This window comes from Haemaphysalis longicornis, unplaced genomic scaffold, assembly GCF_048455015.1.
Source record: "Haemaphysalis longicornis isolate Haplotype H1 unplaced genomic scaffold, Haemaphysalis longicornis Haplotype H1 scaffold_156, whole genome shotgun sequence".
NCBI classification, from domain to species: Eukaryota; Metazoa; Arthropoda; class Arachnida; order Ixodida; family Ixodidae; genus Haemaphysalis; species Haemaphysalis longicornis.
In genome coordinates this window covers 116,804-133,335 of record NW_027526263.1, presented here as the reverse complement: position 1 = coordinate 133,335, position 16,532 = coordinate 116,804, and the positions used below count along the sequence as shown (strand labels likewise).

At 46.4% G+C, this 16,532-nt stretch overlaps 1 protein-coding gene across 1 annotated transcript in view; it reads right to left on the bottom strand.

Moving 5' to 3' along the window:
• The window catches only part of LOC144166021 (protein 5NUC-like), a 97,365-nt gene that overhangs the window by 53,989 nt on the left and 26,844 nt on the right, over positions 1–16,532 (bottom strand). Inside the window, exon 3 of the mRNA XM_077695690.1 lies at positions 15,998–16,223. Coding sequence (XP_077551816.1) covers positions 15,998–16,223 — 226 coding nt within the window. The remainder of the gene's footprint in view (positions 1–15,997; positions 16,224–16,532) is intronic.

The following is a 16,532-nucleotide window of genomic DNA, read 5'->3' as shown; positions in this document are numbered from 1 at the left end:
TGCGATTCTCCAAGCGTCTTTACCCCGGCAAAACCCATTTAGAGCGTTGTCAATGGGCTTTCCGGAAATCGGCGGTTGTACCAGCCGTTCATCGCTATAGCCCTACATAATAACAGGACACTCCATGCCTTGGCTGAGGATTTTGCTGACAGCTTTTCTGAGGATTCAAGGAGCCCGGCCTGTCGTTTACCTTCTGTGCCTTCGTCTATCATGGATGTTCCCTTATAACTTTCCGGGAGCTGCTGACCATACTGAAGAGTTTGAGCCGATTATGCACAGCGGGTCATGATATCATAAACAAACAAATGCTTGTCAATTTGCATTTAGAGAGCAAAAAAGACTTCCTTCTGTATTTTAAATTTTGGGGGGATATTGGAAATATTCCCGCTTTGTGGAAGCTTGCATGGGTAGCACCGCATCTAAAGCCCGGCAAGGATCAGGCAGACATTGCCTCATACCGGCCCGTTTCACTTACATCGTGTGGGGCTAAGCTCATGGAAAAGCTCAGTGGTGGCTCATGTAGTGACTTAGTGGTGGCTGATGTCGTGGCTCAAAAAAAAAGAAAGCTTCCGCCATGCATGGCTGGCTTCAGGCAACGTTTGTGCGCACAAGACAGTGTCCTCGACCTTGTTAGCCATGTCCAACAGCACCGAACTTATAGACTCTCAACACTGGCTCTGTTTTTTGACGTTTTCAAAGACTACGACAATGTCCTACAAGGCCGCATCATAACAAAGCTGCAAAAAATGTGAGTTAAAGTAAATGCTCTCCCCTTCGTGCACGCTTTCATCATGGGTGGCTCCATACAAATGCGATTAGGGGACGTTTTACGTGTTACTAGAAGTGTAAATGAGCTAACAGTAAGACGTAAAGTAGAAGAATTCAGGATCGCGCTGCAGAACCGATATTCCGCCCTTAACGAGGAAGCCGAGCTTACGACACAGAAAGCCAGCGACAACCTTACACGCATTATCACGGAGTGTGCAGTAAAAGTCGGGGGCACTATGGCTAGACAGGATACTGGTAAACTTTCACAGGAGACGAAAGATCTAATCAGGAAACGGCAAACCATGAGAATCTCTACCGCAGCTGACAGAATAGAACTAGCCGAGCTGTCGAAGTTAATCAATAAGCGCAAGACGGCTGACATACGGGAGTATAATATGGAGAGGATCGAATACGCTGTAAAGAACGGAGGTAGCCTGAAAGCAGTGAAGAGACGTCTTGGCGTGGGGAAAAATCAGATGTATGCACCTAAGGATAAGCAAGGCAATGTCATCACAGATAGGGATAAAATAGTCACAGTGGCCGAGGAGTTCTATAGGGATCTGTACAGTAGCCGGGACATACAGGATAATGCCGAACGAGACAGTAGTTCAGAGGAGATAGACATCCCACCAGTAACGACCGAAGAAGTAAGGAAGGCTTTGAAAGAAATGAAAGGGGGCAAAGCACCTGGTGAGGATCAGATAACAGCAGACCTCTTGAAGGATGGCGGAGATATTGTACTTGAAAAACTGGCAAACCTGTATACGCAATGCCTAATGACCGCAATGGTACCGGAAACTTGGAAGAACGCGAACATCATCCTAATCCATAAGAAAGGCGACATGAAGGACTTGAAAAATTACAGGCCGATCAGCTTACTGTCAGTCGTCTACAAGGTATTTACCAACGTAATCGCTAACCGAATCTCTGCAACCTTAGATTTCAGTCAACCTAAAGAACAAGCAGGGTTCCGTAAAGGTTATTCAACAATGGACCATATTCACACGATCAATCAGGTGATAGAGAAGTGCGCTGAGTATACTGAACCCCTATATATAGCCTTCATAGATTATGAGAAAGCATTTGACTCGGTCGAAACCCTAGCAGTCATTCAGGCATTACGGAACCAGGGGGTAGATGAGCATTATGTAAGAATACTAGAGGATATCTACAATGGGTCTACAGCTACCATCATCCTCCATAGGGAGAGCAGTAAAATACCTATAAGGAAGGGTGTCAGACAAGGAGACACAATCTCTCCAATGTTATTCACAGCATGCTTACAGGAAGTATTCAGAACGTTGGATTGGGAACACGTGCGAGTAAGGGTTAATGGAGAATACCTCAGTAACCTCAGATTTGCTGATGACGTTGCCTTGCTAAGTAACTCGGGGGACGAATTGCAAAGCATGCTTTCCGCACTGGGTGAACAGAGTAGAACCGTGGGCCTAAAAATTAATATGCAGAAAACTAAAGTAATGATCAATAACCTCGGGACAGCACAGCAGTTTGAGATAGGTGGCGAGGCAGTGGAAGTGGTAAGCGAATGTATCTACTTAGGCCAAGTTGTGACCCCAGATCCCAACCATGAGGCAGAGATAATTAGAAGGATTAGAATGGGGTGGGGTGCATATGGCAGATATTCTCAGATAATGAATAGCAGCCTACCATTGTCGCTGAAGAAGAAAGTGTATGACAGCTGCATCTTACCGGTACTCACCTACGGGGCAGAAACTTGGAGGCTCACTAAGAGGGTTCAACTTAAATTGAGAACGTCTCAGCGGGCAATGGAGCGGAAAATGATAGGTGTAACATTAAGGGACAAGAAGAGAGCGGAGTGGGTCAGGGAGCAAACTGGTGTTAAAGACATATTAGTAGAAATTAAGAAGAAGAAATGGACGTGGGCAGGGCATGTAATGCGAAGGCAAGATAACCGCCGGTCATTAAGGGTAACAGACTGGATCCCTAGAGAAGGCAAGCGTTGCAGGGGGCGGCAGAAAGTTAGATGGGCAGATGAGATCAAGAAGTTTGCGGGGATAAATTGGTCACAGTTGGCACAGGACCGAGGTAATTGGACAATAATGGGAGAGGCCTTTGCCCTGCAGTGGGCGTAGACAGGCTGGTGATGATGATGATGATGATGATGAGAAGTGTATCGCGAGGTGATTGTTCCGTCCCCTACACTTTTCAATGTGGTATGGCGGGCCTCCCTCGAGACTTAAAAAAATGGCTCCAATCCACGCTGTGAAGGTGGTTGGAAAGCAAAGCTTTAAACGACACTCACAACAATTGCCGATGCGGCGTCACTTGAAAACACACACATGCCTCTACAAAGAGTGAAACCAGAGATTCTGCCAGCCGTTACCTGGAATTCGCGGATGCGGCGTCCCGAACGCAGCAGCGTCGGCCACAGCCGGGCTAGAGGGACGGACGCCGCCGCTGTAGCCCGGCCGTGAGTCGGGGAAAAGACAACGGAGAGGAGCGTCTTTCGAAGGGTGAGACAGCGGAACCTAGCCACCATCGTAATGTGTTAGCTCGAGGCTACACCACCGCGCGACACAAGCGCAGACACCGAAACAATTAGGCATGTGAGCTTAGTGATTCCCATTTATACCTATTTAAACTACTCAAAAAAAGCGCTTGCCCCGTCGTCCTTCTGTACCGTCGTTGTCCAAGACGGGCTCTATTTTTTTTTTATCATAATGCACCAACTTGCCCAACAGATTTGCTATTTAAACTAGTTCATTTAGTAAGTTTGAGAATCGAGAGCTGAAGGAACTTTTATAATCGCTATTTAACAAAACCTGTTGATTTTTTCGCCTTTTGTAGTACCTCTTAAAACACAACCGAATTGGTATTCACCAATTTAGAAAACGGAGCCCCATTCGTGGTAAGCAGTACGCAACAGGTAGCGTTGCTCTCGCGGCTAGATGTCTATACATGATCTCTACATTTTGTTTCCCCGTCATGCAAACCAATCCTTAACATATCTTTGGTGTACAACCACTTAATTCCGTCGGGCCCGGTTTACCCAGGAGGTGCTGTCGAACAAGTTAATCAAGCCGTGTGAATAAAGCGCGCAATGGACGCGAAGCTGAGCCAAAACAGGCCAAAAACAACCGTCGCTAAAAGCAGACGACAAAGCCGACGGAATGTGTCCCGCCGACGCGCCCGCTGGGGAGCAGGCTCCAGCGCGTGGGGAATGCTGGGTAACCGTTCGCTGCGCCATATACGTTGTGCTCCGTGAGTGAAAACAGCTCTCCCCCTCCCCAGCTGCGTTGTTAGTTTCTTGTCCCGCACGCCACGAAAGAACCGTTGGCTGGTAGAGGTAGAAAGCTTTGCTCTAAAATATTGCAAGTCAGTGCACTTATCAATATATGCAGACGAAATATGTATCTGGATCTCCGGATATCAACAGAAGCGGTTGGCTATGAGAGCATTCGTTCCGTAAACCGGTCTCCGAGGAAAAATCTTGCTTTATTTTGTTTGCTGAAAGGCAACGGAAAGCTACGCTTCCTAAGTAAACCTTAGGTGTCTTGCCAATCCGGCAAGCTAATCGTGTGAAGTTTCTCAGTGTCACCATCGACTATAAATTATTCTAGAGGCAGGCTGGTGAGTATCTTGTCGCGTCCTTCGCACCCTGCCTAAATGTGCTTCGACGAATTGCATAACCAACTGGGGGAGGCACCCGTCATCTATGCTTCGGCTCCACTCGACACTCATCCTGAGTCGGGTTCTTTACCAAATACCTGTTGTGTCTCCCTCGAAGTCCCAGTATGTTCGTCTGGAAGCACTGCACCGACAGGGCGTTAAGATATCCCTAGGAGTTTCCCAGGTGGCGGAAAACAAAAAGGTCCATGACGAGTCCCATTTTCCCCAGCTCTGCTTAATAGGCGTCTCAGCGGTTGCTCTTGCAGCTCGTCCGGCTGGGAGAGTCTGATGCCGTAAAGGCATTGCTCAGGCGTCTCCGCTTAAGGGTGGAATCTCGCATACACGAGCCACTCAAAACTCTGAGCGCTCTCTGCCGCAACGGCAGAGGAATTAACATCACTTGGAACCACCGTGGTCTTTCGAGAGTTTGGAGTGTCAGCTCGCCATCCCGGGCATTCGCTCGAAGAGATTTTTACACCAGTTGCTAAAGCTAAAATGTTAGCACTTGAGCGCTTGGACTGGTTGTATTGAGACTGTGTTCACGTGTTTACGGACGGATCTGTCGACAGAGAATTAAATACCAGCGCAGCGGCCTTTGTAATTCCCGGAATGAACGCTTCGTGGGCGGCTCGCATTGACCATTTGACGTCATCAACAACGGCGGAGTGTACAGCGATTGAGGCGGCCTTGAAAAAGATCAAATCGCTTCGCGTGCGGCGTGCGGTAATTCTAACGGATTCCAAGTCAGCCCTACAACTCTTGCAGCTTCGATTTCTCGCAGATAAAACAACTTGCCAACGCTCCCTACGTCTCCTTCAGCAGCTAAATGAAAACGGACTTAGCGTTCGCTTCCAGTGGGTTCCTTCCCACGTAGGAGTACTTGGAAACGAAGCAGTAGACTGGTTGGCCCGTGAAACGACATCTTGTAGTCGTTTTCTGGAAGTTGCTCCAGAAGAACGGCGCATTCTAAAAACTATCATTAAAGAACGCATGATTCAGTTCAGTAAAACGCATAATATACAATGGACTGTTCTTATCTACCATTAATTATGGCCACATGGTACGGGCAACAACATCAAATGCAAATATGAACAAATAAAGTGTATGCCAAAAGCGTGCTATCCGTATAATAGCGAATGCTCCATTTAGGGCTCACACAATCCAATATTTTAAGATGTTTGAAATATTACCAGTTACCTCGATTTATCCTTTCCGGCTCGCTTGCACTTACCGGTCTGCTATTCGAAACAGAAATCTTGATTATGTAGCATTATTTAATCTGGAAGAGCGCCGCTACAGTTATGACACGAGAACACATGACCCATGGATTACCCGCTTTTGCCGCACGACATATGGATCAGTCTGCATAGTTTAACATTGCATTGTTTTTAAATAAGCTATCTACACTTTATATCGATGTTATAACTTCCTCGACTCGAAGCCTCTTCACGTATTTCTTATCCGATGCAACTGGGATCTGATGCCTGTCTGTTACATCGGCTGTCCGATCTTCTGCTAGTATTGATTTCTGCCTACATTGCGTTCATAAAGGAACTTGTTCCGTTTAATGCAGAGAACATGCGCTCTGCTTTAACGGCTAGCTATGTTTCTGATAACCATATATCTTGCATTCTGTTCTGTTTTCTGGACTCTTGCAATACACCAGTTCATATTTGGGACATTTTTTTTCTTATTTATTTTTCCAGTATTTATCGCATTTTCACACAACTCCGAACTGTTTGTCCACCTGTTACGTTGGCTGTCAAGCGTAATATTCTGTAATGTTATCTGTAATATTTTTAGTATAATCGCATTTTTATCATATTTTGCCGTTTTATTGTATTTTATCGTGTTATCGGTCATTGTATTTTATTTTGTTTAGTGCAGTGATATTGGACTATGACCTAGCGCATGCGCTCTGCGGTAGTAGCCAGCCATGTTTCTGTATGGTGTATCTTATTTGCCGTTATCGCCTTCAGTGGCCTTTTGTTGCGCTACTTCGATTGATATTGGGTGTTCTGTCATATACTGTCCCTTGTTTCTTTTTTCTATGCCCAAATGTGTGCAGCTCATTATACATCCCGAAGCCATTTCCTTCTGACTCCACCCCCCTTTTCTACACCGGCACCCCTAATTCGGAGCTAGATGCTGAAATTACGCGAGAGGAGGTAGAGGCAGCATTACGCGCCCTTCGACGGCAAACGGCTCCCGGCCCGGACAAAATCTCGAATAAAATTCTTCGCCATCTGGATGACACATCTATAGACCACCTCACCCAATTCTTCAATGCACACTGGAATGCTGGTACACTACCTCGTAGTTGGAAACACTCCGATATCACTTTGATTCCCAAGCCAGCCAAACCTCTCGCACTGTCCAATCTACGACCCATCTCGCTCACCTCCTGCCTCGGAAAACTTTTCGAACACGTCATTTATAATCGGCTATCAGCACACCTTGAAGAACATTCCCTCTTTCCCCCCAACCTCATAGGCTTCCGCCCCGGACTGTCCACACAGGACGCCCTTCTGCAAATCCACCATGATATTCTACAACACCCCCCCACCAGAGACTATGCGGCGATCCTCGCCTTAGATCTCCATAAGGCATTTGATCAGGTAGGGCACTCCGCCATTCTTAGCTCCATCAACACACTGCACCTAGGCGATCGAACATACACATATATCATACGCAATTTCCTCACTGATCGCACCGCCACTCTCCGACTGGGCACCGTCAAATCAAACATTTTCGACATGCCCAACAGAGGCACCCCCCAAGGGGCCGTTCTTTCGCCTCTACTATTCAATCTCTCCATGCTCCCTCTCGCGAATGCTCTAGAAAATGTACCGTCCCTCCACTCGACAATATACGCGGACGACATTACACTTTGGGTCACGCAAGGCAGCGACGCCCACATAGAGGCCACACTCTCAGCAGGGGCTGCCACAGTCTCCCGTCTTGCTGCACAAGTAGGCTTGACTTGCTCGGCGTCTAAATCAGCACTCTTACTCCTTCCTCCACCTAGAATTAGACCCACTCCCCTGACCACCATTCAGGTAATGCTGGACGGACAACCAATCCCCCGGGTCTCCCAGCTTCGCCTTCTCGGCATGCATCTCCAAGCCAACAGGAGCAGCACAAACACCATACATCTTTTGCGCACTCACACCATCCAGACTATTCGTCTCATTAAACGTATCACGTCTAGGAAACATGGGCTAACGGAATTAGAACGGCTGCGAATTGTGCAGTGCTTCCTGGTGAGCCGTTTTTGCTATCACCTCCCGTACGCACAGCTCACCCCATCTCAACGTACCTCCCTCGATGCCTTACTTCGGAGAGCCTATCGCTCCGTGCTGCTACTGCCCCCCCCCCCCACGCACCCACCCAACGACTCCTCGCGCTTGGTATACATAATACCATAGACGAACTAATCGAAGCCCATCGCCTGGCCCAGCTTACGCGCCTTTCCCAGAACCCTGCTTGTCGGCAGATCCTCGATCGAATTCATGCCAACCCCCCGCTTATACTAGATCCTCCAGCGCACATCCCCCGGCTTCTCCGCGGGCGTCTCCAAATTAAGCCGATCCCGCGAAATATGCATCCAGCTTACCACCGCGGACGCCGTCTAGCCCGAGCCCAAGCACACCTCTCCCGCTACCCTTCCTCTGAGCATACTCTCTACGTAGACGCAGCGGCCTACCCCACCCATCCTGCCTTCGCACTCGCTGTAGTAGGCGCTTCTCCAACAATCCCTCAGGCTTCAGCTACAGTCGCCACCACCTCCTCGGTAACTGCGGAAGAGGCAGCCATTGCCCTTGCCCTAACTCAATTACCTACCCCCCAGATCATTTTATCTGACTCCCAAACTGTCATACGAAATTACACAAAGGGCGTCATTTCCACAGCTGCCCTCAAAATTCTTCTTCAGAATCCCCCTGCCCACCCCGTGATGCTGCTGTGGACTCCGGCCCACACCGGCGTAGGTTGTAATGAGACGGCACACCAACACGCCCGAGCTTTGATATCCCGGGCTCCCGTTTCTTTTACGCCTACACACGGCATCCCCGAAATGTCCCACGCGTACCTACTTACGTACAGGGACATAACTCAACATTACCGCCTCCTCCGCAGGAACCTACCTCCCCCGCACCCTTCACTTACTCCGCCGGCAGCGCACATGTGGCGGCTCTTACAAACCCACACTTTCCCACACCGCACTCTCCTTGTGCACACTCACCCACACCAATTCACCTCCCCTCACTGCCCCTCATGTGGCGCGCTGGACACTCTCTTCCACTCGCTCTGTGAGTGTCCGCGCGACCCCTTCCCCCCTTTCCCCTCCCCTTCTCACTGGGAGCAGGCTCTGGGGAGCTCTGACCTCGCAACGCAAGAAGCCGTCACGGACAGAGCCCTGGACGTCGCGGGGGCCCTTTGGGCCTCCGCCACCCCCCTACCCTGAACCCAGTGTAAAATAAAGTGGCAGTACTACTACTACTATACTGCTGCTGCACAAATCTGTATCGGGGGGCGCGGGCTTTGTCAAGCTGCTAGTGCGCAGCTTATTTCCGCAGTCCTCCCTTTCTTCCTCTCGAAGAACAAAACAAAGATTGATTGATTGATTGATTGATTGATTGATTGATTGATTGATTGATTGATTGATTGATTGATTGATTGATTGATTGATTGATTGATTGATTGATTGATTGATTGATTGATTGATTGATTGATTGATTGAACATTTCCGATATCTTTGGCGACCACAACGTCAACCTTTTGTTACCAAAGGAGGCATCCTTACTGTTCCTCAATCGGACCAACCCAGCGCGGACATTGGCGTGGCTCCATAAGTTGAAGTTGATCTTCCCACCTCTGTGCGCAAGGTGCTGTGTAACAGGTGACATCGGACATGTTCTCGTAGACTGCCGAGAGCATGCGACGGAGGGGTTAGCTTTGCTTAAATAACTTCGAAGGAGAGCCGCTCCGCATTCCTCTTTGGACGATGTCATTTTCTCTAAAGTCCATTGGATCACAGGGAAGACGTTTTGCGCCTGATCCTCCGGTTTTTAAGAGACACAAGCCTCAATGAGTCCTGGGGATTTCCCGCGCATAGCGGTAATAAGGTTCTGACCGGGGTAGCAATTCCACAACATACATCACCTCGTTCAGATCACGTTCACAAACTATGAGTGTCATCATGCCCAACCAACAGTATTTTTTCAGTCGTATATACCTCGTACACCCATTGAATCGAACTACATTCCCCCACTTACAGCCACCATCCAAGTTCACCAACGATTTGAAAAGGGCTTAGCTAATAAACACGAAAAAATTTTGTATCGCATAATGCCCTGCTTCTGTTCTGTTCTGTTTGTAAACCACTCCCCTCTGTACTATGATATGGTCGTGAGGGTACAAATAAATAAATAAATAAATAAATAAATAAATAAATAAATAAATAAATAAATAAAATCATTTTCAACTTCAGGCCTCCCCGTTCGAGGATAACCACTCGGCATCCAAACCTCTGTTCTACCCTTTACCCTTCAGATATAACTGGCCTCCTCGTTCACTATCGTTACAATCACTTCTGCTAACCACCTCCACGCCCTTCGTCCACTACTGCCGCGGTCCGAACGTGGCGCAGAGAACAACCCGGCACTAGAGTTACTGTATATGCTCCCTACGGGAGCAAGAGTTGCGCCTTTGATTTCCATTCGCCGCTCACGACCCTATTCGCTGATCGCCGTCACGTGCCCAAAAAGCCTCCACGCACCGCAGAGAAGCCGGCGATGCGGCTGCAACGCCGCTGCTGCCCTCTGCTGTCGGCGTCTTTCGTACATTTTGCGCCGCTGCCATGTCGCATTCGTAGTTCGTAGCGCGAAAGCGACAAGCCGCAACACGCTAGTACATGAAGAGTATCTTTTTTGCACAACTTCAGTACGCGGTCATGTGAGTAGCCTAATCGTTGCCATGACGGGGTGCTGTGCGCCGCATTGCACAAACCGTGCGGAAAGCAGCGGGAAAGCCTTCTTCTCGATTCCGTACGGGAAATCTGTTCTCCGCCGTCGCCTTCAGTGGCTGTTGCGTTTACGCCGTTCACCCCCAACATCCAGAGCAGCAAGAATATGCGAGGTAAAGTTTCCTTTATTGCTTGAAACTGTCCCGCGTTTCTTTTATTCACTGGTAATCAGGTTCAGGAATTCGAAAGGAAAATGCGGAGCATATACCATCATCGGTTACAGGGCGTATTTTTGTTGGCGTAGCGCCGCTTAAAGGAGCCATGAAGAGAAAATACAACTTCGTTTAATTTGAAATAACTAGGACTCAGTATCTCACTCAGCTTCGTTACAGCCACAAAAGATGTTTTTTTAACGAAAAAAAGCAAGAAGTATTTAAAAACTTTCAAACTTTGCGCCACAGTGACGTGTTATGAGCAAGAATGACGTCATACGGGCCAACAATAAAACATAATTTTCAGTGCGTTAACTGCACGTTAGCATTCAAGTGATGCAGTCAAATGGAACTAGAGGACCCATTACAGACGTCCAGTCATGCCTCGTCGCGACAGGTGAGTTAGGCGGCCGCCAATCGAACAAACAAGGTTCTGTGACGTCATAGAAAAGTTGCGGGAAATTGGCTACGGGGTCGCAACTGCTTTACACGTTTTCTTTCATATCTCCATTATTTGTTCGAAGATTGCGATGATATTGGTGTCATTATTATCGGGAATAAGCAGTCTTTCTAATAAACCCAACTTGTATTTTGTCTTCATGGCTCCTTTAAAACGGTGCGATAGCCATAAGCTGTTTTGTTTTTCTTCTGCTTTGTGGCAATTTACTTCCGTGGCCTTGGTACGTTTCTATTCGGACTACTTTTTAACTTGTTAGTGCTTGTTTAACTTGTTTAACTTGTTAGGCATGGTTCATACGCAGTCTATGATTCCCAGAACCTTTTGTTTTTCTTGGCTGAAAAGAAGGACCTGGCAAAAGATTGTGAAGGAGATGTGACTGAGCCACTGGATGACGACCTTTTTGAGTTGTGCGAGGAAGAAGAAGACAGTTTACAATACTTTGCTGGTTACATCGCTTATCCACTTATTCATAAGCACAAACTGTATCGCAGCTGTAAGTCTAGCCTTGTTGATAACAACAGGGAGGTTCCAGAGTTGATAGCTCTCAAGTGCTACGTCCAGCATGGGCGAAATCCACTGAAGGTGCCTTCACATGAACTGGTAAAGCTCCTCAGACTGCGTGAAAGTTTGTTTCGGGCTAATGAGACTGGTCTGCTGGAATCCAAGTGCAGCATTGAAAGCCTGCAGAAATTGCTTGAAAAAAAAGCTGACGGGTATGCTGACTCCCTATGTGCCATAATGTTGCTGAGAAAGCTGCGAAGCATTTTTTTCTTTGCCGAATGCGGTTTGCACTGAAGCAAAAAAAGGCTCAGCTCTTGTTGAAGTTGCAGCAGTCTGGGAAGTGTGGCTCAAAAAGTGTCGGGATGCGTATTCTGAGTCAAAGTGTCCATTAATGTGATTGTGTTTTGGCATTCATGGTGCATTGTTTTTTTCTCTCCAACCGTGACTGCTTTTCTGCGCTCTTATCGACATGTTTACGCAACTGTAGATAGTAGGCAAAGATGGCAAAACAGGGTGGAAGCCTGTACTAAGCCGGAAGTGTGGCTCAAAATGTGTCTTATAGCTGACGTAACTTTTGTCTGTGTTTGGCTGTTAAGAAGCCATTTTGGGAGGCTGTACATATTACTCTAATTTTGAGATCATGGGTTTTTTCAGCAGCATTTACAAGAAATTTGTGTTGCTCATCGTTTTAAATGTCTCAGTGATTGTGTGCTGAATGAGTGAATAATAAAAGTTATAACTCGAGAAACTGCTTGTCTTTTCTGCTGCATGGCTGGACACCCTCAATTTCTGTAAACATCCTGGGAATATGAGCCAAAGTATGCTTCTTTCCATGAGCTGCATTGTTTGTGAAACGTAGAAATTTTAAATAGTGATTTCACTTTTAAATGAAGGTAAGAAAAATATTGAATATATTGAATGGTCAATTAAAGCCCTCTTCTGTGCATTATGAGAGTTACACGTTTAATGTTTATTGCTGTTATGTTACTTCCTGTATATGCTCCTGCAGTGCCATTCAGCCTCAAGGAGCATGTATTGAAAACTATTGGCCACCATTTTCGTCTGGTTCTGCTAATTATCCACACCCCGTTTCCGTGGCAAGTAGATATATTTCTTGCTCAATCCAGAAGTTTAAGCTGAGCAGCCACTGGCCGTAACGCAATTTTTTATATCCGTAGCCGATAAAAAAATTCTTTGTGAAGTAATCAGGTTACAACCATGATTTAAAACTTCTTGGCAATGTTCGGGAACTGTAAATTGATGTTCACTCGGTTTGCAGGTCGTATGCTTCAGACGGGAAATACCAATTTTCATTTCAAAGCAGCTACGCGTGCGACTGCGTTTTGCTGCGCATGTGCGACGTGAAGCACTCAGCATATTGAGAACAGTACATGTAGTAACTACTCGCTGCTGAGTTAACCTGCTGGTTAGCTCAGCAGCTCACCTGTGCGATGAATATGATGCGAAAACACGGGAGAACTACGATCACGGGCCATGATGAGAAAAATGAAAAATCTATTCTACTATTAGAAAAGTCGAATAGTAAATGTTCGATTCGCGAAACGAAGTATTCGCAGAGCTGCTATTCTATTCGTATTCGAGTATGCGCACACCCCTAATAATAAAGCAAAGCACGCGTTACAAAAAAAAAAAAGCAGCGACGTCGGGGCGCGCTCACGCTCCCCTCGCGCGTTGCGCACGACTCCTTCAAGCCCGACGGTTGGCTTTCCCACGCTGCTTTGGATGCTCGGCGGTCAAGATGGCGGACCTATGCGCAACTCTTGCTCCCGTAGGGAGCAATACAGGAACTCTACCCGGCACCTAATGCAGCTCCACAGGGCTTTCGTACATGTCCCCGTCCACCTTCTTTTACCTCTGTAACTCCCGCAATCTTCCCGCCACCACAGTTCATCCCGTGTGGTGCTGCAAACTATTTCCCCATTTCCCCACCCTCCCCCATCCTCTGAACGCGGGTATAAGCATCCCCCGGAGGACCAGGGGCGTCTGAACGACCTGTCCACGCGGGCTTCGGAAGCGCACGGCTTCCTGACTGGATGGCGCCACTCATCGATGATTTTTATTAATGCGTGGCCTTCTTTGCTAAGTACAACCGCAGCCAGGACCGCGTAACGCAGCGCATTTCCACAACAATGCAGATTTCGCTGAAGTTCCACCTTTAATCGCTATAATGGTGTAAATGGAGACAAATGGTCGAACAGAATTTCGAGAAAACAAGAAATAATAAAAAACAAAGAAATTGCGAAAATGGCAAACCGTGTAACGCCCTGAATTTTCACAATAATGCAGATTTCGCGAATGCCCCACTTGTAATCGCTGTAATAGCGCAAATGGAGATAACTGGTCGGAATAAATTTTGAAAGACCAAAATACTGCCACCGATAACACGATGGGTCTTGGTGGTTTAAGGTTAATAGAATTGGCTTTATTGCCACGAATTCGATGGGTACTACAGCAGCGTCCACGCGCTTGCCGAGAGCGAACGACGCCGTCGTTCACTGGCCGTCGGTCGATGATTTCCAATGGTGGACTGATGATTATGACGAAAGCTGAGCTCAGGAACAGATGATAGTGGGTGGTGACCGTTGGCCGGGTCAATGAATGCTAATGGTTGTCGCAATATGAGAAAAATAGAAAAAAAAATAGCGAAAATGGCGAACCGTGTAACGCCCTGCATTTCCACAAAAATGAAGATTTCGCGGAAGTTCCACCTTTGTTCGTTATTATAGCGTAAATGAAAATAATTGGTCGGACGGAATATAGAAAAACCGGGAAGTTGCCGTAAAGATAGACAAGCGGCATAAGAATGGCACGCATTGTTAGACAATTCTCTTAATTTCTGCAGATTTTTTTTTATATTAATTTGGCTCCGTAAAATGTTTGCCTCCTCTTCCATGTCAACAAACCATATTGCTGCTAAGGGAGATATTGGTGGTGGGGGGGGGGGGGGGTAGTAAAACGTTTCATTTGTGCTTGAGGGGAAGGGAAGGGGAAGTGGTCAGCCTCTCATGTCCGGGAGGCCGCGCGCCCTCGGCGATTCCAGTGCTCGCCTCACAGGGTGAGTTGTCGTGCCGATTCCGAGCTAGTCAGAGCTGACTCCCACTGCTCAGGGGAGGGAAAGTAAAGGGGGTTTCGGTGATGCGGTGAATAAAATCTGACTACACTTCCATAATGTAACTTACGCCCATGAAGTTATCTAATTGGTTTTTATGTCTTAAGGTCCGTCATGCGCCTGCCTAAAAACTTATTTCGTTTTTTTTTTTTATAAATTCCGTAATTAACCAGGTTAAACGAACAACATAGGGATTAAGCATGTTTCCGGAAACCTCACAACGTATCTCAGGCCCTAACGTCATCACATTTGAGTTTGCCTGTAAAGGTTATTCTTACAAATTCATACAAAAAATGATTTTCAGGATTTTAGAATATTTTACTCCTAACTATATTAAATAAACAAAATTTGCCACGAACGCCTTTATACAACTCCGACACTACCCGTAACATCATGAAATTAGATTAATGATACCTACCAATAAGTGCCAAGATTTTTTTAATTACGCCGTAAATGAGGCTAAATTAAAGTACGTGGCTTGAGCGTTTAAAACAAAGATTGTTCACGTTATAAGAAATACCTAACATATGTTAATCTCATAACTTTATTGAAACTGTTCAACGGGTTTCACAAATAGCTGAACATCCGACCATGAAAAACCAGGAATTTGTTTTTTACGTCTAAATGTGGCCACGCAAACGTAGGCAACAAACTTATGAATTTTTAAACGTGTTTTAACAAATAACAATACCTCTTGAAGCTTTAAAGCTTTCTAAATGGTCTTTGAGTTTAGAGGTATTTTTAATAGAAGTGAGCTAAAAGATTTTACATTTTGAAAAACATTGTGCCCATAACAAGATCTGAACGGCTAAATGATCTTGTCAATTTTATAAATGTCTCTTGTAAGCCTTATGTTATCTACGATTCCTAATTAACATTAGACACAATTACGTGTACATTTTCCACTAAAATACTGGCTAAGCCGAGTATAACTGCTAATCCTGGAGATCTGCTATTAACAGACTAATTTTTGGCATTGTATTACGTGTTCAATGTTTGCTGCACTGATGTGATCGAATAATACAGGCATGTGCATTTAACGTTTTTTTTTTAACCTGTGTGAATGTGATGTGGGTAAAAAAGGCGGCCGTTAGATATTTGCCCCCCCCCCCCCCCCCCTTTCGCCACTGGCTTTCCGTTCTGACACAACATTACTGATCAATCCATTGTAGAGCAACACTGGAAAATGATCACAATGAGTGCCACTAAACCCCAAGTTGCGTTTTTGCGAATAGTATCCGTCAATGCAGTTTGCGCCGTCACATGCTATTCTGTCAGTGAGCCCAACTCATTATGTGCGTGGCCCTCACCTGGGTTGGAAAGATGTGCTGTCTCGTGAAGGACTGCTCCGAGTATGCCGATTTCCGTTCCGTTGACTGTTATTGTGACAGACTTCGGGAGGTAGATATCCTTTAGGTAATCATCATTGCTAAAGTCTGCGTTTGTGTTCACAACGGTAACATTTGATGTATTCATAGCTCTTAAGAAAGGGGCGAGCCCTTTCGGTCCATCGTCGAACTCGTGATTTCCGAGGCACTGCATTCAATAAAGAAGAACTGGCATTTAAAGACCTACTTATGTGAGTCACAAAACTACCTTGCCATAAATTAGGCCAATGTCTGACAGCCAACAAAAGCTGCACGGCCAACCTTGGCAAGAAAGGTCGAGTTAGTGAAACCACGTTCATTCATTTTGTTGCGCTTGTGGCGCTATATGAATAAGCGATCGTTGGGTTGGTAGTGAGGGCTGTAAAGGAAAAAGTGGAAAGGTATAATTATGCCTATATTTTAGTGTATCAGCAACCTGTTTGCAGCACCATGGTGGCATTGAATCGTGTGTGTTGCC